General features: G+C 43.4%; 2 protein-coding genes across 2 annotated transcripts in view; one reads left to right on the forward strand and one right to left on the reverse strand.

Annotated features, from left to right (window-relative positions):
* Window positions 1–1,757, forward strand: part of RCBTB2 (RCC1 and BTB domain containing protein 2) — a 29,955-nt gene extending 28,198 nt beyond the window's left edge. Inside the window, 1 exon segment of the mRNA XM_038761952.1 lies at window positions 488–1,757. Coding sequence (XP_038617880.1) covers window positions 488–628 — 141 coding nt within the window. The 3' untranslated portion in view covers window positions 629–1,757.
* Window positions 1,758–6,306: 4,549 nt separating this feature from the next.
* The window catches only part of RB1 (RB transcriptional corepressor 1), a 100,379-nt gene continuing 82,894 nt past the window's right edge, over window positions 6,307–23,791 (reverse strand). The window contains exons 18-27 of the mRNA XM_038761557.1: window positions 21,837–21,955; window positions 19,769–19,914; window positions 18,938–19,083; window positions 17,630–17,734; window positions 16,909–17,022; window positions 16,655–16,818; window positions 12,541–12,571; window positions 11,800–11,942; window positions 11,247–11,296; window positions 6,307–8,296 (exon numbers count right to left, since the gene is read on the reverse strand). Coding sequence (XP_038617485.1) covers window positions 8,223–8,296; window positions 11,247–11,296; window positions 11,800–11,942; window positions 12,541–12,571; window positions 16,655–16,818; window positions 16,909–17,022; window positions 17,630–17,734; window positions 18,938–19,083; window positions 19,769–19,914; window positions 21,837–21,955 — 1,092 coding nt within the window. The 3' untranslated portion in view covers window positions 6,307–8,222. The remainder of the gene's footprint in view (window positions 8,297–11,246; window positions 11,297–11,799; window positions 11,943–12,540; window positions 12,572–16,654; window positions 16,819–16,908; window positions 17,023–17,629; window positions 17,735–18,937; window positions 19,084–19,768; window positions 19,915–21,836; window positions 21,956–23,791) is intronic.

Consider the following 23,791-nt stretch of genomic DNA (forward strand, 5'->3'; position numbering starts at 1 on the left):
GGTTCTAATCCTGCTCCACCACCTGTCTGCTCAGTGACCTTGGACAAGTCACTTAACTTTGCGGTGCCTCCATTTCTTCATCTGTAGAATGAGCATTCGATAGCTGTTCCCCCTCCCCCTTAGGCTGTGGGACAGTGGCTGTGTCTGATTGTATCGTACCCCCGTGCTTAGCACATCGTAAGCGCTGAACAAACCCAACAGTTACAATTATTCGGCTCTGCAAGCTGAGGGGAGAGGAGTCTTTTAGACTGTGAGCCCACTGTTGGGTAGGGACTGTATATGTTGCCAACTTGTCCTTCCCAAGCGCTTAGTACAGTGCTCTGCACACAGTAAGCGCTCAATAAATACAATCGATGATGTTTTCGCTACAGCCTTGCAGCAGTGCATTATCAGAGATACGTAAAGCCTACGATCCTGCTCAGGGAATGATTACGGTCCGTTCTCCACAGTGGGAAGCCCTAACGTGAAATGCATTCTTGGTTCCCAGGATCTAGAAGAATTCTGCTTCAGATTTTGCATAAACCATTTGACGGTAGTAACACAAACTTCGGGCTTTGCAGAAATGGACCACGACCTCCTGAAAAACTTCATCAGCAAAGCAAGTAGAGTTGGAGCCTTTAAAAACTGAACCAGCCCCAGCCTCTCTGCAGAGGGAAAGCCTGCCCCTCCCAAAGCTTGAGGACAAACAATTTCCGTTTAACCAAAACAGCCCTTAAAACGGGCCCGACCAACTCCACCGTGGCCCTGACGAACTCCTGGGTACCAGGGGTGGAGAAATTTGGGGAATGGAATCTTCTCCATCTCCTCCGCACTAACTCAAGTTTAGATCGGAAGCCTGATGCACCGAGCAGACGCTACTATTCTCCTCACCTTCCGCCTCTCCTAACTTCAAGGATACTGTAAGGTTAATCTTCCTATTAGTGCACTTCCTGCTGCTTCTCTGGAAATTTTGCAGAAAAAGCACCTTAACATTGGCTTTTGGCCCCAAGGTCTCAGTTCACAGGATTTCCCGAACTCACCGTGACATCCAGGCAAGGCAAGGCAAGGTCTTCCTTGGGATTCAGGCCTTCAGTTCCTGAGAATTTGGGACGGAAGACAAATTCACAGAGAGAAACACAACTCAAATCTGAACGGTTAAGGTGGTCCAAGACTCCTCGCGTAACTGACTTCAGGGGCACCAGGGCCACTTTGGTTTCAGGCAGTTAACATTCAAGAAGGCCTTGGCCAAGAGAAGAGCATCAAAAGACCAAGGGCTAACTTTATCCTTTTGTTTACTCCGGGTCATTCATTCCTCATTTGGGGGTATTAAATATGACATATTTATTTTAAATGATTTTGGCTTTATTTTCGGGGGTTGGGGGGGACGGCCTTCAGCCTAGTGTATGACAAACTAAAGTCTTTCTGTTTGTATTAACGGGGTTGGGCCTTAACGACTAGTGACAGAGTAATAATTCGGTATCAGTTGCATCATTTTTTTTTTTTGTTTCTGTGTTGCCCTGAAATAATTCTCTCAACCTGATACCACTCAAAATTAGTTTAGCTGCAAGTACTGACCCCAAGTAATTTATAGTTCAATTTCCCCAAAAGTGGGACCCAGGACCAAGTTGCGAGTGTAATGAAGGGATCCACCTGTAAAAGAGAAACTGGAATGGTGTGTAAAAAAAAAAAAAAAAGTCACATTACTTTTAATATGTAGGTAATGATGCTGAACGGTGAGACAGGAAACATTCTGGAGGTAGAAATCTCTGCTCCTAGAAAATAAGGTAAGAAATTGTTCATCTGTAACTGCTAGAAGAAAGATTATTCTCCCCCAGTGGGTTTTTTTTTCTCTCAGAGGGAAGACAAACTGATCAAATATTACATTTTTCTTGCCTCTACATGCAAATAAATCCCCCTGGATTGTTACAAACTTGTGTTTTGCAAAGGTATTGTTTCCAGTAGGTGCCCTAGAGCAAGCATCAGCACACAGTAGGGGTGTACCCTATCTTGGCATGGCTTTTGAAAGAATCTGGAACTGCTCTTCCCTGCCAAAGTCAACTTGGGCTCTGTTGGAGCAAAATGAGCCAATTAATAGGGAAATCCACAGATGTTTGATAAGACGCCAAAATAGGTTACACAGCAATTCTGTAAAACTTCATGAATTCTGATATTTCTAACCAGAATTTGTGACAATTTGGACAATGGACTACTTTTATCCCCCTTCATCCTTAATCCTGCTGTCAAAGGCTTTGAACTACACTCCAGTGAACAAAACCTCAATTAGGCCAGAAGCCCTCTAGTTGGTAGGAGGCAAGGAGCGAACAATATAATAATAATAATGATGGCATTTATTAAGCGCTTACTATGTGCAAAGCACTGTTCTAAGCACTGGGGAGGTTACAAGGTGATCAGGTTGTCCCACGGGGGGCTCACAGTCAATCCCCATTTTACAGATGAGGTAACTGAGGCTCAGAGAAGTGAAGTGACTTGCCCGAAGTCACACAGCTGACAAGTGGCAGAGCTGTGATTTGAACCCATGACCTCTGACTCCAAAGCCCGGGCTCTTTTCCACTGAGCCATGCTGCTTCTCTTATCCAAAAAACCTCCTGACTCTCTAGCTGGTCTTCATCTGTTCTTCAAGAGACCGTCAGAGAAAGAAAGACTAGTAGAACCAGACTCCACACCTATTGCAGGAAAACTGCATGCAGAAAAATATTTTTACAATTTTAATTTCTAACCCATTTAGATGAGGCGTCTCACCCTATTAATCAAATGAGTTTACCCACATCCAGTTCTCTTCTGTTGTGCGTGCTGTACAAGGGAATCTACCGTTTCTTCCAGTGCCACAGCCAGCTGGATCCAGCAAGATGGGGCTTGGTAGTTGGATGTTGGGTAGGGACTGTCTCTATATGTTGCCAACTTGTACTTCCCAGGCGCTTAGTACAGTGCTCTGCACACAGTAAGCGCTCAATAAATACGATTGATGATGATGATGATGATGTGTACATTCCTTAACAGAGCCCTAGCCAAAACTGCCTTGTAAAAGTACATTTTACACGGCAGAACTGAGTTGATTCCATAAAATCTCACTGAGGCTCCTCTCTCGTGCTTCGTGCTCCTACAGTTTTCAGTCCTGAAGTGAAAGGCGGGAGCAATCAGAAGCAGGTCACTTTAACCCCCCTGTAGTCAGTGGCCCAGCCCAGTGGTCTTTCCCTGCCTGGCTCGCTCAGTGGGCAAGCCCAGATCCTGGCCCTAGCCTTTGCCATCCAGCATGCCCCCTTTGGGATCTGAGGGCTCCCTCCTGAATTCGGGGGCTTTGTTCTTCCCAAACAACTTCCTTCCCTTCCTACCCCACTGTTTCCCAGCTTGGGCCTTTCCTCCCCCTGGAGCCTCAGAACCTTAGCTCCAGGGCCCCCCAGGCTCACCACCCTTGCTTTGTTCTCCTCAGGATCCTCAGCCTCTAGCATTTTCTCCAACATCCTTTTCCTCTTCTTCCACAGGGAGTGGGACAGAGCCGGAGAGGCAGGGATAGCCACGCTCTAGATGAGCCCCAAGGCCAACCCTGGGCACCGAGACAGACAGAAAGGCAAGCAGGCAAGAAGGGAAATTTGGGGGTCTCAGGGCTGAGACCTGGACATTTCTGTGCAGGCACAGTGGATAGAGCACAGGCCCGGGAATCGGAAGGTCATGGGTTCTAATCCTGGCTCCGCCACTTGTCTGCTGTGTGACCCTGAAAAATGGGGATTGAGACTCTGAGCTCTGAGCTCCCGTGGGACAGGGACTCTGTCCAACCCGACTTGCGTCTATCCACCCCAGCACTTAGAACAGTGCCTGGTACATGGTAAGCACTTAAATAATAATAATTATTATTATAAATGCCATAATGATGATGATGATGATGATTATTATAATTATTAACAACCCCATTTGAGCACACCAGGGATCTCTAGTACAAATAGAAACGCTTGAGCTAGTAACACATACGTGCCAAACTAAAGTAACATATGCTCAAAACAAAAACCACAAGCACAGAATTGCAGAGTGGAGCTATTAATACACCCAGGCTACTAAGAAGTGACGTACATGGTGAATTGTCCTTATTGTGGACAGTCTGACACATGAATTCTAAACAGCTGCCCGTTTTAGAGAACAATGGGAGGGTTTTGGCAGTAGTTACTCCAACTTTGAACAACCTGAGAAAGCACCGATTAGCTAAAGAGCAAAATTCCTGCCTTGTCTGTGCCACTAAAGGCAGTTAACAGCAAAATTTGAGTGAGTGTCCTAACATTAGTAATGAGGAGTTCCCCTTTTACCAACTTCGGGGCTCTGTTACTTTGTCCCAGTAAACCACTATGTATACTGCTGGATAATTGTGTAAAGTTTTTATGTGGCCAAAAACAGAGATTTGAATTCATTGTTAAAAAAGAAAAAAAAGTTAACCCCACTCGGCTAGAGTATAACATTTTGTGGCATTTTTCTAAACAGTCAGTGCCCTGCTTTCTGTGTTTGTTCCTCAAAAGGAGAACAAAAAAAAAGCGCTCTCAGCAAGTTTCTGCAAAAGCATTTGTCTTATAGACATTAACAGAATGTGTGCGCGGTGCTCTGCCTTATTTACTTGTGATGACTGTAATAAAGAGCAAAGCCATCCCAACTGTGAGGGGGAATCTCAGCCAGAGGTTTCAAGCCAAGTCCCAAAGCAGCAGTGTGGCCTGGTGGATGGAGCACACACTTGGGAGTCTAATCCCGGCTCTGCTAGTTGTCTGCTGTCTGACCTTGGGCAAGTCACTTAACTTCCCTGTGCCTCAGTTACCCTGTCTGTAACACGGAGATTAAGACTGTGAATCCCAAGTAGGACAGTGACTGTGTCCAAACTGATTATCTTGTATCTACCCCCAGCACTTAGTACAGTGCCTGGCACAGAGTAAGCACTCAAATACCACAAACCAACCCACCCTCCCACCCCCAAGTTGCACAATCAATCAATTGTATTTATTGAGCGCTTACTGTGTGCAGAGCACTGTACTAAGCACTTGGGAAGTACAAGTTGGCAACATATAGAGATAGTCCCTACCCAACAGTGGGCTCACAGTCTAAAAGACTGTGAATGCTAGGTCTTGTGGAAAAATACTGGCTATGGGGAGGCACCCTTCATTTGAAGTACTTATTTAATGTCCACTGCTTCCAGACTCCCTCCTGCCCATAGCATGGCAGCTCGTGTGAATGGTAGAAGTCACAAATTCAACAAATTTGGAAACCACACATGGAGGCAATTCTAAAACTCTGACACCAAAGGATGAAGAAGGGCTGTTAGAAAATTGGCCTTAATCTTTCGGTCCCATCCTGAAATTTTACGTTTCATTTAAACAATAGAAAACTCACAAGTTTGATTTTCCAGCGTCCAAGCAAGCCCGTGGAGTCCCGCAGATAAGGCCGGGGGTCATTTTGTAGAAACACAGAGGAACGGAGTTTGGGGTGTCGCAGCTGTCTGCGGACTGCAGGCGGGGAACAGAGCCTGTGATGATGATGATGATGATGATGGCATTTGTTAAGCGCTATGTGCAAAGCACTGTTCTAAGCACTGGGGGGATACAAGGCGATCAGGTTATCCCACGTGGGGCTCACAGTCATCACCCCCATTTTACAGATGAGGTAACTGAGGCCCAGAGAAGTTAAGTGACTTGCCCAAGGCCACACAGCAGACACGTGGTGGAGCCGGGATTCGAACCCATGACCTCTTGACTCCAAAGCCCACGCTCTTTCCACTGAGCCACGCTGCTTCTCTTTTAGGGGGAGGTAAGTGGAGGGAACCTTCCTGCTTCCCAGGAACTACTCAGACATGGGATTCCACAGTTCCTCCCAAACCAACCTTAAAAAAGTAGGAATTCCTTCACAGATATTAATCACCACTCAATTTCCACCCCTGCGCACCCCCCCCCCCCCCCCCCACCCCATGGCATTTTTCTTAAATTAGAAACATGTTTTGGAAGTAGAAAATTTCATTCAAAGCATCCCTTACGTCTCTCCCCCACCAACGCCCCACCATCGTGCCCCCGGCCCGTCCTGAGACCCTGCAGAAGATGGGCCAGGGAGGGGAACTTTTTCTTGCTGCACATTATCATTCCAAGAAATAACAATGCAATACAGTTTTACACAAAAAATAAAAATGTTTCCATTTTAACGAAACTATTACAGAGTCCTCTTTAGCCAACGCTTGTTAAATCAAATGTTTGTTCTGGGTTTTCTTTCGTACTTACGTGGTACACGGGTGATCATCTAGTCTCCCACCGGGTATGCCAACACCACACTGACTTCAAAGACAACCAGAAATCTCTTAATAGCTATTTTATTATTCCTCAAAGATATTAATGGTAGAAAATAGTAACAAACACTTTTTAATGCACAGTCTTTAACCAATCCGAACAAAAATGGAAAAACTGGAAAAGAAAAGCAATACTATTAGCTGAGGGTATGTTTAGGAACTTTCCTTTACAGCACACTGTTTTTGCAGTTCAGACTGTTTTTCAGTCTTGGCATGAATCCTAATATGAATGTAGAGATAAAGGCCCTAAGAGGCCTTAAGCCTCGGGTTTACAAACTAACGGCTGACTGAAATCAAGGCAAAACTAAGTGAGAGAAACATGCTATTACAGACTTCAACTCTTTTGAACATATTTCAAGAAAACTGTCAAAGCAGTATTTCAGTTTAAAACTTAACAGGTCTTCAAATAAGGCTTAACTTTCTATCAAAACAGTCCCAAGTCAATGCCTTTTTTTTTTTTTAACGAGTTCTGGATTTAGACTGTTAAAAGTGATCCTTTAAAAAAAAATGAGGTGATGCTGCCTTAAATATCACCTTTCTTAACTACACCATTTCTAAATAAGTTATCCACACAAGATATTTTAAATACACCTTTAGTTGCAATTAAAACAGCATTTTTTTTCCTAACCCAGCTGTTTTAAGTTGAAGCATTTGCACAAAATTAAATCGTGATCAACAGGTTGGCTGCCCTTCAAGGAGACCTTTGCTTATAGAACTTGGACTACTTTCAGTCTTCAAGGGTAAACAGCCAGCCAGCTTAATCTCTAAGAGTTAAAAAAAAAAAAGGGTAGCCAATTTTAAATAAAATTGAATGTATAAAGTTTGCGTTAAAAGTCATCTGATGAAGCTTTAAACTTTCCCAAGTTTGAGAGTGAAGGCCTTGATTATTAAATGCTTTGTTCCTAAATCTCTGACCTCAAAGGGAAGGGGGGGGAGGAGGGGAAAAAAAGTTGGAGGCATTGACTCCTGCAGTTAAATCTGTTTTCTTTAATTTAAGTCATTTCTGCCTTGATTCTTGAGGGCCCAGAAAGATTAGAGAGTGCACTTACTAGGTTCACGGTGAGGGCCGAACACAGCCCCATTCAAGTATTCATCTGGGCCGTTCCTACGCTCAACAGGATCCAAATTGGCAAGTAGACAAATCAACAGTGATGTCATCTACCCATGGTTTTAGAGAGTAAGGGAGGGGGAAGGAGAGAGGAGCAGTAGTAGGAGGCTTTCACCCTCTCTGAGGTATGGGCTCTGTTGTCAGTAGTACAGCTACAACACGAGTTTACTTTCCACTTTTCTTTCTGTCGGTACGTAAAAGATAAAAATGGGCAAACTAAGCAAATAGTGCATCAAATTCCAATGGTAAAGAGAAATCTACTGAACAAAAATAATAAGTGCATTTCAAGTCATCCTTTCTAGCTTCAAATGGCTACTTGAGACAGAAGCGTTCCAGAGAAATAGGATGCTATTGGTGGGCAAATCACTACAGATGCATTAAGGAAGCGGGAGAAAAAGTCATCTGGAAAGAACAATTCATAAATTAATCAAACTCAGTGGCATTAAGACATGGTCATGCTACATCTTAGGGTAGAGAGTGTTTAGCAGAAATGACCAGGTGGGACTAGGCTGCCCTTCCTCCTGCTTGTCTCTGCCCCTTTGAAGTTGGCCAATCTGCCAGTTGGATTGCCACAAACCTCTCCCACTAGCAGGAGAGAGGCTCCCAAGGAGCATCTCACACCAAGCTTAAGTAATATTATGCGTGTGTGCCCCAAAACACCGGAAAGAGCTGCAAGCTAAATATTTTAACTAGTCACCTGTTGTCCCCAGTAGCCAAAAATACTATGCTGGCTGGACAATCAAATACAAAACGAAACAAACTAGTCAAGTGAAGCCAGAAGACTATGCAGTGCAGAAAACGGTCCTGAGAAGATTTTCACTTTTCTTCTTTGTTTGAGATGTCCATGGCATCGTTCATCTTCTGCTTCTGCATTCTCGTTCGGGTGGAGGCTAGAAATAGGTGAGAAAGGCGATATGAACAGCTTTAGAGACGCCCCATCCGCTGTTGAAGGCAGTGGGATCATGTCTACAAACTGCTGTCCTCTCCCAAGCACTTAGTAAGCACTCAATAAATATGATGACTACTACTACTACCCGAGGGCCTCAAAGTACTTTGTGAAAAGCAGTTAGATACAGTCAATCGGGTTTACTGAGCACTAACTGTATGCAGAGCACTGGGCTAAGCACATGGGAGAGATCCACTCCAGCCAAGGGGCCACTAATGCTGAACTTGGGATGCGATCCACTTACGTGACAACCACCAAGATGGTCTTGAAGTATCAAGCAAGCCAGGCACCAGCCTGCATGCACATCTTTTTCCTTCAGGGGTCAGAGGATTTTTACCCCCACCCAGTGCTGGTCCCATAGATTGAGATTAAAAACGGTCCCAGGTGGACCCTATTTATTTTATTTTGTTAGTATGTTTGGTTTTGTTCTCTGTCTCCCCCTTTTAGACTGTAAGCCCAATGTTGGGTAGGGACTGTCTCTATATGTTGCCACTTTGTACTTCCCAAGCGCTTAGTACAGTGCTCTGCACATAGTAAGCGCTCAATAAATACGATTGATGATGATGATGATGACCCTAGAGAAGGCCTTGACTGGTCTGGATGGCCTACAACCAGTCCTGAGGAGTCTGAACTTTGGGGCCACCACAAATCAGACTGGCCCTTTGTTAGGCTCAAAGGTGATCCATGTTGTCTGTGACAGCCACTCTTGTAAGTAATTCATGGACACCCACCCTCTCCACCCAAACTTAGAACAGGAATATTCTTCAAACGTGTTTTTAACGGAAATACGGGGCTAATCTGGTTTAAATGGCATTCAAGGGGACAAGAAACCAATGGCTCTGGAGCCAAATGGTGTCCCCTGGCTGGCACACTAGGGCTAGTTCTTCAGGGTTTGGTGTAAGCATACTGCTCTGAGCTCACTGGGTCTCTGGGAGATATACATTTATGACAGCACTCTGCTCCGAATGCAGATACAGATAGTTGCTTGGTTTGAATTTGTGGCAAATGATAGGGCTTCCTTAAATGCACTCAACTGCGCTTACACATCTGTAGGATTTCCAGCTAATCAGAAGTCCCTTGTCCATCTTCTAGCCAGGGCAAAACTGGCAGCAGCTACATGAAGATTAAAATTCTTCAGATCTTAGTCAATGTAAAATACCAACAGAGATTAGGCACAATCAGGAGCTGCTTGCCAAATTCAGTTTTAATTTCATTCTTTAAGATTATACTTGGAAGTGTTGAGAGAGGGAAATAATGCTTATGGACTTTGAGGGATTACTTGGCTCTGCATATTGAGTTTTTTCAAATGTGGCATAAGAAAACTATTCTTTGGGGAAAAAATCTAAGTCACAGGTTAGGTGGCAGAGTTCTTAAATTCTAAAATCGGAATGAATGGTTATCACACAATATCGTAAACACCCAGCATTCTTTAGTCCACACAACAATGCCCACATTTGTGGACATGGCCCGGCAGACCAAGTTATGCAGGCCTCGTTATCTTGGCCAAACTTCCTTTTTTTATGGTATTAAGTGCTTACTACTTGTCAAACACTGTTCTAAGTGCTGAGGTAAGTACAAGTTAATTAGGTCAAACACAGTCCCTGTCCCTTATGTCCCACACAGTCCAAGTTGGAGAGAGAACAGCTATTTAATCCCCATTCTACAGTTGAGGAACTGAGGCAAAGAAGTTAAGTGACTTGTCCAAGGTCAAACAGGAAGCAATTGGCAGAGCTGAGATTAGAACCCAGGTCCATGCTGCTTCTACAACTCTGCATCTGATTCATTCATCAGCAAACACCTAGAGCAGTTTCTTCAAAATCTGAGTGTTCTGTATTCTGCTTCTATAAACTTCATTTACACCAACCTTACTGGGTGAAGGACAGGATGAAGATTTGGTCGCATTAATAAAACTAACATCGAGCCATAAATAGGTACAGCAGCTGATGAGCTTATGGGGGAAAGAGCAGTCATAACTTGACAATTATACCATAGGTGGGACAGAGAAAAGAGACATAAATGAACAACAAATTGTGCTGAGGTGGCTGACAGAACGGCATGAAGGGAAGTAGAGGGGAGAATTGTGTCCTAGAGGAGGAAGTCATTTTTTGGAAGAGCTTTGAAAGGAAAGATGTGGTTTGGGGAAACTCAGGCAGCGGGGATATTCCAGGCAGGGAAAATCAATTAATTATGAAGCAGCATGGCCCAGTGGCAAGAGCACAGGCTTGGGAGCGAGAGGTCATGGGTTCCAAACCCCGCTCCGCCACTTGTCTGCTGGGTGACCTTGGGCAAGTCACTTAAATTCTCTTTGCCTCAGTCACCACCTCTGCAAAATAGGGATTAAGACTGTGCACCCCATGTGGGATAAGGACTGTGTCCAACTTGATGACCTGATATCTAGCCCAGTGCTTAGAACAGTGCGTGGCACATAGTAAGCGCTTAACAAATACTTTTACTATTACTCATCCAACATTCCTGAACAGCACCTGAAGGGTCTGAAACTGTTAATACAGGATGGATTTTAGGCACTGGCATAATCTGTCTTAATCTTTAAAAATCTACAAAATAGGAAAATTTCCCAGTAGCAGAAAAACAACAAATTGTAATCACATCTAAAAAGGCCCTTTCAAAGTAAGTTACTGAGGATGTCAGTTTTACGCAACATCCTCCCCAGACGCCCACGGTCTTGTGCCACTCCTGGAAGAGTTCCTCAAGAGAGGCATTATCCTCAACTATTTTTTCAAAACAACTCACACTGAAGACAAGTTCCCCCCAAATGCTGCACGCATTCATTCTCTCCCCTGTCTTTTCTGCATGTAAAACTTGTGAAGAGAAGACAAAGGACCAACAATCACTTTGAAAAGGTCATTTTGAAGCGGTAACAGCCAAATACTTACTCATTTCTGCAAGTTTCTGCTGAAATTTAGACTCTCCAGGTAGATGTTTGCTGTAGAAAAAAAGAATTCTGTATGACTCCACCAAAGAAATTAAACTTCCTATTTTTGGTTACCTAGAGGAATTTTTTTTGATTTTATATATTAAAAACCAGGCCTGGGTCTACAAACGGCTTTATGAAAATGCTCCAAATAAATCAACAATTTTCTAGTAGTTTTGACAACCCCCTCCCCAACCCTTTCAAGACTAAAAAATGTTTCCCAGATGTCAATAAACACAACCAAAATTGGACCAACTTGAGGCAGGCTGCTATGAAATAAGAATGGGTTTAGATATTAATGTTGAATTCATCATTCATCTTTTAGACTGTGAGCCCACTGCTGGGTAGGGACTGTCTCTATATGTTGCCAACTTGTACTTCCCAAGTGCTTAGTACAGTGCTCTGCACACAGTAAGTGCTCAATAAATACGATTGATTGATTCATTGATCATGGCCAGAGGGAAATCTCTCCCTGGCATGCACCAATGTGCCTCTTGGGCACGTCTCACACCTACCTTCCGTCTGCTTCGTCCTGCCCTTCGATATCGAAGCGGAGCTTTTTCAGCGGTTTCGGAGGGTTGCTTCCTTCAGCGCTTCTTTTGAGTGAACGGTCACTGCTACAAACCATCTGGTTTATTTTCTGGAATTTCTCAGAAGTCTGGAAATTAAAAAATCCATTATATAATAACATACATTTTCACTGACATATTTTGCCATCACATGTCTTTACCTAGCTGTAGCAGTGCATAAAGGAAGTCCCCTGCTTGTGGCTGATTACTCATCGAGTAATCAGCCTAATCAGGTAAGTAGCTGGCATCGAACAAACGCTTAAAATGTCGTTGCCATGGTCTTTGGACTATATTCCTTTGGCCAGTACTGGACTAGTTGTGGCCCAATGAGTATGGCACCATAACTGCAACCCTGTTTCCACCAACTCAACATGCTCCCTCTTCACCACCTTCATCCACAGAATTGGTTGCAAGCCTATTTTGGGCAGAGTAAGGTATTAGGGGCTGTGTGGGGAATTACAAAAGGAAGCATGACCCGGTCCCTGACTTCAAGGAGTTTACCCTACCCTTAACCCTTCCAACCCTCATTCCCTTGCTTCTGGTTGAATATCCACCCTCTGGGAGGAGGAAGATGGGGAGGCATCATATGAAAAGAGGCAGCAGAGAGGAGGACTGAAAATAATATTCCCCAGTTTCACTTAGAGAAAATTGTACTTTTATAGTTCCCTAGGCAAACAAAATACTTACCCCAAACGATTCACCAATTGACACTAAGATTCTGTCAAGACAAAACATGGATTAATTAGCGATGGAAAAAAGCACTTTATTTTCAACCATCAAGTGAACAAAATCAAAGGCTTCCCCCACCTCCTGTATCACGGCAAACTACTCCAATCGGGAGACCAATACAGTGTCTGGCAGACCCCCCCCTTCCAGATATTTTTAGAGGGGCTCTGATTTTATCACTGTGGCTACTTACTGCTTCCACCCTAAGGCACCCCAAACTTTATCTGACACTGCGAAGATAAACTGGGGCTCCTGAGCATCAAGGATATTACCTGTGCACTTCAAAAGGTAAAATGATGAGCAGTGGTAAAAGAAAAACCTCTGAGTTCTGTTTTAGCAAGGAGCAAATAAAATGCCTGCACATCTCTGGTACATCAAACCCAGGGTTTACATAGCCCTTGTCTGCTAAAATTTTGAATAGATTTTTCCATGAAAACAAAGGTGACACCCAGAACAAAGAGCATGTCACATTCCTATTTAAAGACAGAATGCCTCTGCATGATATAGGAAATGACAAACTGAGTCTGGCCAATTCTCCCTCTAGCTCAGAATTCTGTTCTGACAAAAGCCCCGAAGAACACCTGAACATATGCTGCAGTGGTTGCCCTCCTTAGATCTACACTCATGGTTACAAGTCTATCTTCTAACCACCTTAGTTTTACAGTCTAATAACCCCTAACCAAAAGCAAACTAAAACCTTTATGAGCCTTCTCGCTTTTCAAACTTTTCCTTTTAGCAGCCCAGGACAGAATGTCTCCCCATCATCATTAATGCTATTTATTGAGCACTTACTATGTGCCAACTATAGTTGGCAGACATGTTCCCTGCCCACAATGAGCACACAGTCTAGAGGGGGAGGCAGACATAAATATAAGTTATTTATAATATGTAATTGAAAAAGGTGTACATAAGTGCTGTGGGTTTGAGAGTAGGATGGATATCTTCTAGACTGTGAGCCCGCTGTTGGGTAGGGACCATCTATGTTGCCGACTTGTACTTCCCAAGCGCTTAGTCCAGTGCTCTGCACACAGTAAGCGCTCAATAAATACAACTGAATGAATGAATGAATCAAATGCCTCAAAGTCACAGATCCAAGTGACTTTGGATGAAGTCATAAGCTGAAAGCAAATGAAATAGAGGTGCCTTCGATGGTCTGTCCCCACGGCTCTCATCTAAGCTCTGTGTCTTTCCTTCTGCATAGCAGGATTCCCAGTGCCTGTTCCTCTTCTGTTCCCAGGCATGGTGGAGGAACTGAGAGCTCCCCAAGTACTCTACTCATTCTCACGCCACGTCAGTCCTCCAGTGGGCTGTGAATGGCCTCACTTGGGCCTTTTCTGCAAGGTCACTTCCCAACAGTCCCCTAAGCAGCCCATGTGCTCTGGAGTCTTCCAGTGTCAATCTGAAGCACCCTTTACTTCCCTTGCAGTTTCTTCTCTTGCCTCCAATAGACACGAGGGAATGTGCCCTGCAGCCTGGCCTTTTAGTTTTGCTATTCTAGGGTGATAATAATTGTAATTCTTAAGTGCTTAGTGTGCGCAAACCACTGGGAGAAAATACCCAAGTGGGAATTAAACACGGTCCCCATCCCTCGTGGGGCTCCCAGTCTGAGTCTGAGCCCACTAACACCTAGTCATTTTCTCCAATGCCCTGGCCTTCATTTTTCTACTGTGAATCTTCCCATTCCCTACCCACGTAGTGGGAGCCCAGGGTTTGAAGACGCATCAAAGTTGGGGAGAGGAAGGTGAGAGGGAGGGGGCAAAGTCTCCAGCTGCTTGTTCCCAGGGTGCTGTTTCAGGATGGAGCCGGGGCAGGTGCCAGGTGTAGAGCTGGTCCCTGTGTATTTTGGGAATTGCCCCTCCACCACCACCAGGACTTCAGAGCAGCTCTGGCCAGCTGGTTTCATCCTTTCCCAACTCCCCCCTCCTCAGGTCCCTAAGCCTCCCGGGGACCTCTGCTTTTGGGGACAAGCCCTTTTGGCCTTGGCAGCCCCTGGGACTTCCAGCCAGGACAATTCCCCCACAGGGGCGGGTGGGCCCATGGCTTCCCTGGTTGTACTCTCCGGCCTATAAAAGGAAAGCAGGCCAGAGATTTTCTGACCAGATTGCTGACCGCGTTAAATCCACAGAATTATTTCTCTGCCCACCTGCCGTTCGTCAGTGCAGAACGACCTTCATCTCTACCTCCATCTCTTCTGGGCAAACTGCACTTGGTACTGACTCATGCAAAGCTGAACTGCCTCACTCCTTCTCTCCTCTTCTACCCCCACCACCCCAACTTGGAGCAGCGTGGCTTAGTGGAAAGAGCACGGACTTTGGAGTCAGAGGTCGTGGGTTCTAATCCTGGCTCTGCCACTTGTCAGCTCTATGACTTTGGGCAAGTCGCTTCACTTCTCTGTGCCTCAGTTACTTCATCTGTAAAATAGGGATTACGACTGTGAGCCCCACGTGGGACAACCTGATTATCTTGTATCTCCCCCAGTGCTTAGAACAGTGTTTGGCACATAGTAAGCACTTAAATACCATCATTATTATACAGTGTTGTTTAGGATTAGCAATCACATATAATAATAATAATAATAATGGCATTTATTAAGCGCTTACTATGTGCAAAGCACTGTTCTAAGCGCTGGGGAGGTTACAAGGTGATCAGGTTGTCCCACGGGGGGCTCACAGTCTTCATCCCCATTTTACAGATGAGGTAACTGACGCTCAGAGAAGTGAAGTGACTTGCCCAAGGTCCCACAGCAGACATGTGGTGGAGTCGGGATTCGAACCCACAACCTCTGACTCCAAAGCCCATGCTCTTTCCACTGAGCCACGCTGCTTCTCGACATATAACAGTCCATCCCAATTCAGGCTGCTTTTCTACCGTGTAAACATATTTTCACAAAAAGTTCATTGAAACTCTATAGGGCTCACATTTCTCCCGAGTTCATCTAACCCACAGCTATAGGATTGCCTGGTCATAATTTTTCTTTGTCAAAACCACACCTATCATTGCTCAACACTTCACCTTAGGGGTGATCACAGGTTCCTTCCTCCTTCACTTTTCGGCTCTGCTGATTATTCCCCCACAGCCTTGTAAAACAGTAATTTCCAGGATGTTACTGTGTTATGACTATGGTTGGGTTAACTTGTCTCCCACTTTGCATACAAGCGTAGCAAGTTTCAAATGGCCTATGATAGTATATAATAAGTCACACAGAGAACATCAAAGCTGGGGAATGTTTTCTGGTTGATGCAGATGATAACACAAAGATTCGTATTTGCACAGCACCTTTCATCTTCAAATCTCAAACAGCTTCACAAACACCCTTCCTGAACCTCAGCATCCTTTTGAAGTAGAGGGAGAAACCTGCCTAAGGCCATAAAAGTTGCTCATGATAAAACTAAGAAAATAAACCTGAGTTTTAATTCACAGTCACCTATCTGCTCAAACGAGAAATGAAAAGAAAGGGTGCTCTCAAATGGGGTTCAGGGGACGAGAGCCACAGCAAGGGAATAAAAGGGTTTGGTTTCCACGTTCGTTAGCACGGCTCCTCAAACCAAGCAAAAAGGCTACTTCCAGAGTCCCACAGAAAAAGCCCTCCCTTTTCAGCAGAGCGGCTACAGCAAAATGATGATGTCGACACCCGAAGAGTTATCCAGGTGGTACGTTCTGCAACGGGACAAGAAATCCTTCGGTAATGGCAGCAATCAACCGGTGGCATTTACTGAGTGCTCACTGTGTGTAGAACATTGTACTAAGTGCTTGGGAGGGTACAATTGCCTGCCTCAGTTGAAATCCTCAAAACCACTTGCCTGGTGATAATTGGGACACATGTCTAAATTAAACTCGTAACTGTGGATCCAAAGCTACCCTTCCATCTAACTTGAGGGATGTGATTCAAGGCTAAAAACAAAGCTGTCCGAAACCGTCCTGAAGTGGGACAGGATTTGGCTCAGCCTGGTCCACTCTGCTGCAGACGGGGCTGTGTCCAACCCGATTAGCTTGCATCTAGCCCAGCACAAAGTAAGCGCTTATCGAATACCATAAAAAAAAGAAAGAAAAAAAAAAGAAACGGGCAAACACCAACCTTGATCTTGGAGTCATCTTGGTGGGAGTTGGCAATCCTTCTGAAAATTTGTAGGGGCTCTTCAGAGGTGAAATGTAGATGTTCCCACCAGGCACACGTAAAGGAGAGCTGGAAAACTTATAAGGGCTTCGAGGAATGTGAGGTATAGGTGACAAGGTTGGGGGCTGCAAGAGAAAAAGTACAAGGCTTGTGGAGTACGTCATTCAGCAATTAAATAGAGAGTTTCACACACTGTAATAAAGTTTTCAACATACCCTTGTGGAAGCATATTGCAAAATGTTCGTTTTCAGTTTCTGCATGAAGACCAAGTTGTAAAAGACTATAATGGAGTCGTACTGTCTCTCCCTTATCAAAACACGCTTGAAAGTCTTTGGAGAGAAAAAAAAAAGAGTATGTTCCACAGACATATAAACTCATATCAGGTTTTCTTATCTTCTATTATGGACTGCTGTCAGCACTAGCTAAATGTGCCTTTCATTAGGAAAAAGAATTTTCCAGTCAAGTTTGGAATTCATTTCTGGTTTGGTAAACATACAGCATTTTCTGAATTACACATTACTTGTAAGGAAAAAAACAAACAAAAACCAAACCTTTTAACCACACTATCTAAAGCCATGGATTGGCTATGTCCAGTTTAACAGCAAAAGTGCCACCTCCTTTCAAAGTGCACCCACGTATTGTTCTGCTGCAAATTGAAAAGTAAATTCTCTTTGAAATACTGTTTATATTTACAGATCCAGACTTGAGAATAGTCAGTCAAGTCAAATTAACTAGTATTTTGATTTGAGGACAGTTTTAAAATGGATCATCTCATTAATGAATCAGTTGTGCTTATTGAGCACTTACTATGTATGTGCAGAGCATTGTACTAAGTGCTTGGGAGAGTATAACAGATTTGGTTGATACATTCCCAGCCCATAGAGAGCTTAAAATGAAGCTACCCAGATTCAACTTCCCCTAAAATAATTTACATACCTCCTGGATGGCATGAGTGAGGTCCTTGTAAGCTGTCACAATCATTTTGAATTTCAGGTCAATATTCTTCACTTTACAGATGCCATACATAGAGCACATCATGATCTATTTTAAAACAATCAAAGCAGAAGTAGTCAGAGTTGCATGTCCTAATTTTAAGCCAAAAGAGCTCTCCAGCACCCTTTTCTCTGCACCAGAAAATGGAAAATCAACAGTTGGTTCTGTAAGCAGGGCTCAATGGTGCTATCATCTTCCAGGAGGCTCACTCAAGAATCATCAGGGGAGAGTCCGGCCTATCCTCTGGGCTGAAGAAAATGAAGGCATTCGGTTCTTTTCAAAAGTGTGATTTCACTAAGCGCTAAGATAAATCACAGCAGTGAGATTAGGGGATTTTCTTCTAAAAACCCTCATCTTGAGTGGCCAGAACAAAGTGTGATGCTTTGTGCATTTGCGCAGCATCAGGCCCCGTGTCAGTATTACAACTTGAGTTTTCGGGAACGTGGGGTTCCTCGGGAACTCAACTTTCACATTTTGGCAGAATGTACCACTGCAATTTTCAAGTTGATTATTCTGTCTGTCAGTTATCCAGGCTGGAAGCGAAATTCAAATCACATCTATTTTGATGAACCACTGTCCAGTCTGGGAGGAGGGCAAAACAAATGGCTAAGAGGTAGTTTGGGAATCACATGTGGAATCCGAATATCCTTGGAACCCACTGCCCGATATAATTGAGAACTTACTGCAATATGCTTTCCATTTACCATGAGAAATCAATTTTATGGGAAAACAAAAGGCAAGGATTTGGATTCCCTGTCTTTTCTGAGGAGCAGAAACAAATTTAATAACTTGCTCATAATTCACAATATTCACTTTCCAGCTCAGAGTTGAGCTAGAATGTCAGTCTACCATATGATATCAATTAACTGAATAAATGAAATAGATGGCGATTCCAGTCTTCAGTGAGAGGAATTTAAAAGTTTACATTCTTGCATGAAATTCATAGGTTTACGGATTAAAGCAAAACAAGTCTTATAAAAATTTAACAAAGATGGTTCATCACAGTAACTTAATGCTTGACTGGAATCTGGGTTTGCACTTAGGATTTCAGTCCTTAGTGGAGAAATTAAAATTTTACTGCGACGAAAATAATCTTTAAAAGCTTAATATCTTAAAGAGCGGGTAACCATGTGTTCTGGATACTTTAGGTCTTCACCTTCTTGGAGAGAGGGAACGGGAACAGAAGACTACTTCCAAGCGTAAAGTTCTGGGAAAATGGAGCCAACGTGTTTTTGTTTGTTTTTTTTTTACCTGGTCCAAATGTCGGTCTCTCATTAGTTCATATTCATTTTGCAGGGTATGTTGAAAAAGGGTCCAGATGATGTGTTCCAGTTCCGGGTGATCAGACAAAAGGCGTGAACATAGGGAATTCAGTCGGATATATGCTAGTCGATACACTGAGGGAGGGAGGAATTGTTATTTTTCACTTTTAGCTTCTTGTTCATTTGGACTTTCCACAGGATTCTTTTACACTCCGAGGAACCTGATGGGTTGGTGGGTTTCAGAAATGTTTTAGTGCCGCACAGCAGCATTCTCTAGCCATGTTTCTGTCATGGCTATTTGCACTTCGGCAGCAACAGTGGCTGCTGCACTTACTGAGCACCTTCTGTGTGCACAGTACTGTCCTAGGGGTCTGGGGGAGGACAATAAAAATCAAAGTAGCAGTTTCCTCCTCTGAAGGAGTTTACAATTTCATGGATTTGTGGCTCAGTGGAAAGAGCGTGGACTTTAGAGTCAGAGGTCATGGGTTCAAACCCCGCCTCCGCCAACTGTCAGCTGTGTGACTTTCAGCAAGTCACTTAACTTCTCTGTGCCTCAGTTACCTCATCTGTACAATGGGGATTAAGACGGTTAGTTGCCCCCAGTGGGACATCCTGATCACCTTGTAACCGCCCCAGCGCTTAGAACAGTGCTTTGCACATTGTAAGCTCTTAATAAACGCTATCATTATTATTATGAATTTGGAACCGAAAAATGCAGCTGTCCTCAAAAAACTCAAAGCACCATACACTATTTGCCATTACCAAAGAGCAAAAGGACAAATACTTATGTAAAATGTTCGATAATAATAACTCTACTCACCTTTTTTATAAAAAAGTGAAAGGGAGGTAGATTTCTGTTGCTTCTGAATTTGGGATCCTGAAGTTGTCTGTGCCTCTGCATTTTGAGAGGAATTTACACGAACTGTTGCTCCTTTTATCTTAGGGGATCTAACAGGAGACAGATATCTAGATATGTGCAGAAGGAAGTGATACATTTAAAATACGTTTCTAATTTCAGCAGTAAAATTATTTCATAAAATGGCACAATTTAAATATATATATATATTTATGCCCAGTCATGAGGATACTCATTTATAACAACTTTCAAAGGAACAAAAAATTCATACTATTTAAAAATAAACCAAAAAATCAAGCCCTTTACAAATGGAGAGAACACCTGGTAAACTTTTGAGGCCAGTGTTTTGCGAGAAGAGCCATCAGGCTACTTCAGACAAGATTGGTATAAAAGGAGCAGAAAAACACTGTGCTTCCTTCTCTTCCTCTGCCCCTGCACCTCTTCAACTCTCAAACCTGCCAAACGCCAGTTAAACTACGAAAGCAGCAAGACAGAAGCAGTGGCTGGGAAAGTGGAGGGACATGGGTAGGAAACGGAGAGAAAGAAGGAGAGACCAGGCATTGGCTTTGCACAGGTATTTAGACGACAAAAAAACTGGAATGTCTCCTTATTTTCCTTCCCTTTCACTACTAGAAGAGACCACGGTACTTTAGGCAAGTGCAGCTCCCAGCTCCTCTTCTTACATGCTGGGGGAGCTTGGGCAAAATCACTTAACTTCTCTGTGCCTCAGTTCCCTCATCTGCAAAATGGGGCTTCAATATCTGTTCTCTCTCCTACTTATATTGGGAGCCCCATGTGGGACCCGATTATTTTGTAATTGCCACAGCACTTAATGCAGTGCTTGGGATATAGTAAGCACTTAAATATCATAATTATTATTACTCCCCCAAGAGTATAGGGCTCTGCACAGAGTAACACTCCATAAATACTACTGATCATTTCAAGGACCTTACAACCTAAAACAGGATCGTGATATGTTTTTCACAAGAAAAAAGAGCATACTGAACAATTAAGGGCTTCAGTGAGCATCAAAGATGGAAAATATGTTAAACAGATGGACTGATTAGATATTTCAAAGCCTAAATCTGAACTTGGGGGAGATGCCAACTAGTACTTCCCAAGCGCTTAGTACAGTGCTCTGCACACAGTAAGCGCTCAATAAATACGATTGAATGAATGAATGATGAAAATGGGAAGAGAAAATGAGTAGGCTTATACTCTGCAATGCTTTATTTTGTTTATATTTTTAATGGAATTTTTTTAAGTGCTTACTATGTGTCAAGCACTGTTCTAATCACCGGGGTAGATTCAAGCTTATCAGGTTGAACACTGTTCCACCCACATGGGACTCAAAGTCTAAGTTGGAGGGAGGAGGATTTAATCACCGTTTTATAGATGAGGAAACCGAGGTGGAGAGGAGTTAAATGACTTGCCCCAAGTCACACGGCGAGCAATTGGCAGAGCCAAGAATTAGAATCCATGTCCTCTGATTTCCAGGCCCCTGCTCTTTCCTCTAGGCCACAATGCTTCCCAGGGGACATACAAGATTTTCTCAGATATGTGGTCACTCTAGGATAGATTCTGGATCCCTTCTAACCCCCACTGTCAGAGTGCAATGCTATGCCCATAAAATAGCACTTCTCCCTCCTTCTACTCTTTGAACTACTTACTGCTCATCTGAACTCTTTAACTTTCTTTGTTGCTCCTATTGTGATTGATTCTCACTGTCCTATGTATTTGTCCCCCCCATTTATATTCTAATTGAGAAGGGTAGTAGGTCGTTTTTCTCAAACTTAACCCAACCTTTAGTTTAGCACCTTATACATAGGAAATGCTCAATAAATATAATAATGTTGCTACTAAAAGTACGAGGAACAGGCCATTTTATACATAGTAAACGCTCAATAAATGCAATAATAAATATAAGTGGAACAGGCAGTCCAATTTCAAATCATTTACAATATTTTAGGAGAAACCGCCCAGCTCTGAAGTTGAGACTAGGGCGCAGATGCAGAAATGAATGTTTACTTACAGATCTGCTGCAGTGTGAGAATGCTGAAGAGGCAGATTAAGGTTGGAAGTGGGCTCAGGGTGATCAGCTGGTCCTTCTCGTTCTTTTGCTTGTTTAATGAGATCAAACAGAGGTGAATCCTAAGGGAAAGAAAATGCCCTTTGTGAGCCATCACCGTATGGATTCTTTCATCAAAATCACACCTTGGTGATAACTGGAAATTTGAATCCTGAATTGTTGGGGCCACTCGGGGCTCTTGCTTAATCTTTATTGTCAGGAGGTAATTGGCAATCTTTACTGGCAAAGGGAGCAATCTGAGGTACTGAAAACAAAAGAACACCAATCTGTGGCTATGGTTATGCTAAGATTAAACTGAAATTCATTCCATTTTAACATACTTGTACACTTCTGGAAAGCTACTGGCAAACAGTACTCTGCAACTATTGTTTACGGCAATATTTTTGTATCCCAAAGTTAGCTGCCAGGCCTTGAGCACCAAACAGCACTTAGTATTCTACCCTCTCCACTATTTTTTCTTACAAAAGTTGATTTAAGACCTGTTTTTTTGGGTTCTTTTTTTTTTTTTTTGCACAGCTCCTCGAACACCTCCATCTGCTGCCCATCCCTCCCAGCATCAACTAAAAATATCAGCAAGTTCCAGGTGGTGTATTTATAAATCCATAGATGAGAGACCTAAAGTGTGTTACTGGAGATAGAAAGAATGCTCGGATCCTAATCATTCAGAGAGATGCCACGGAGAGCAAATGTCACCACCGTCCCTCCAAACATTCTGTTGTCATTGTTGGAGATAGGATCCTGGGCTGAATGAACCACTCTTCTAATCCAGTAATAGCATTTTTTATGTTAGTCTAGATCCAAATCTCCATTCATTCATTCAATCGTATTTATTGAGTGCTTCCTGTGTGCAGAGCACTGTACTAAGCGCTTGGGAAGTACAAGTCACCCCAACCTCTGGGAGAGAAGACCTGGGCACTTGCCAATTTGCATGACTGAGGTGATTGTCATACTGGCTCTCAGCCACTTATTGGTCATTCCTTTTCAGTCAACTTACTCTGTCCCATTCAATTCAGATGTTATACTACTTGCAGCAGTAAACACATTAAAATTCACTAATAATAATAATGGCATTTATTAAGCACTTACTATGTGCAAAGCGCTGGGGAGGCTACAAGGAGATCAGGTTGTCCCATGGGGGGGGCTCACAGTCTTACTCCCCATTTTACAGATGAGGGAACTGAGGCACAGGGAAGTTAAGTGACTTGCCCAAAGTCACACGGCTGACAATTGGCAGAGCTGGGATATGAACGAAACGTGGTTCCAAAATTTATAACTAAGCGTTATTACATCAGTTCCAAAAACTGAACACTTTGTACAAATTCAAAAACTTATTTTACATAGAAAGGTAAGTGTAAACTCTGACGCTAACAGGAAAAAATACAGCATTTAACTGTGTACTGAGCTTCAACACAAGATTCTCTATGCCATTTCTCTATGGCTAATATTCTCTATGCCATTTCAGCAGTGTATTTCCACATGGAGTGGAAAATCGGGACCCCTGGCTTTGGGGTATTCAATTAGTTATTTCCCCAGCTACTTATCCTCACTCCTCCCTCACTCCACCCCAGCTCACACATTTCTCTGGAAGTGGAGCCAATATACCTGGTTTGCCTCATTCTCACCTCTCTGGCCGCTGGCTGACTCCTGGCTCATGCCATCGTCTCTGCCTGGCACTCTCTCCACTCTTCACATCCAGTAGACCACACTGCTCTACCTAATTTCAAGGCCCTTCTGAAATCACAACTCCTCCAGACGTTCCTTAATTACTTTCACATCTTCCCATCCTGTATCCCCTGCAACTACTACTTCAGCCCTTCTGAATCACCTAAGCACATAGGTACTCACAGGCCTCATTATTCTTATGTACATAGTTGTATAGATTCTACTGCTTCCTCTTA

The sequence above is a fragment of the Tachyglossus aculeatus genome, chromosome 20 (assembly GCF_015852505.1).
Source record: "Tachyglossus aculeatus isolate mTacAcu1 chromosome 20, mTacAcu1.pri, whole genome shotgun sequence".
NCBI classification, from domain to species: domain Eukaryota; kingdom Metazoa; phylum Chordata; class Mammalia; order Monotremata; family Tachyglossidae; genus Tachyglossus; species Tachyglossus aculeatus.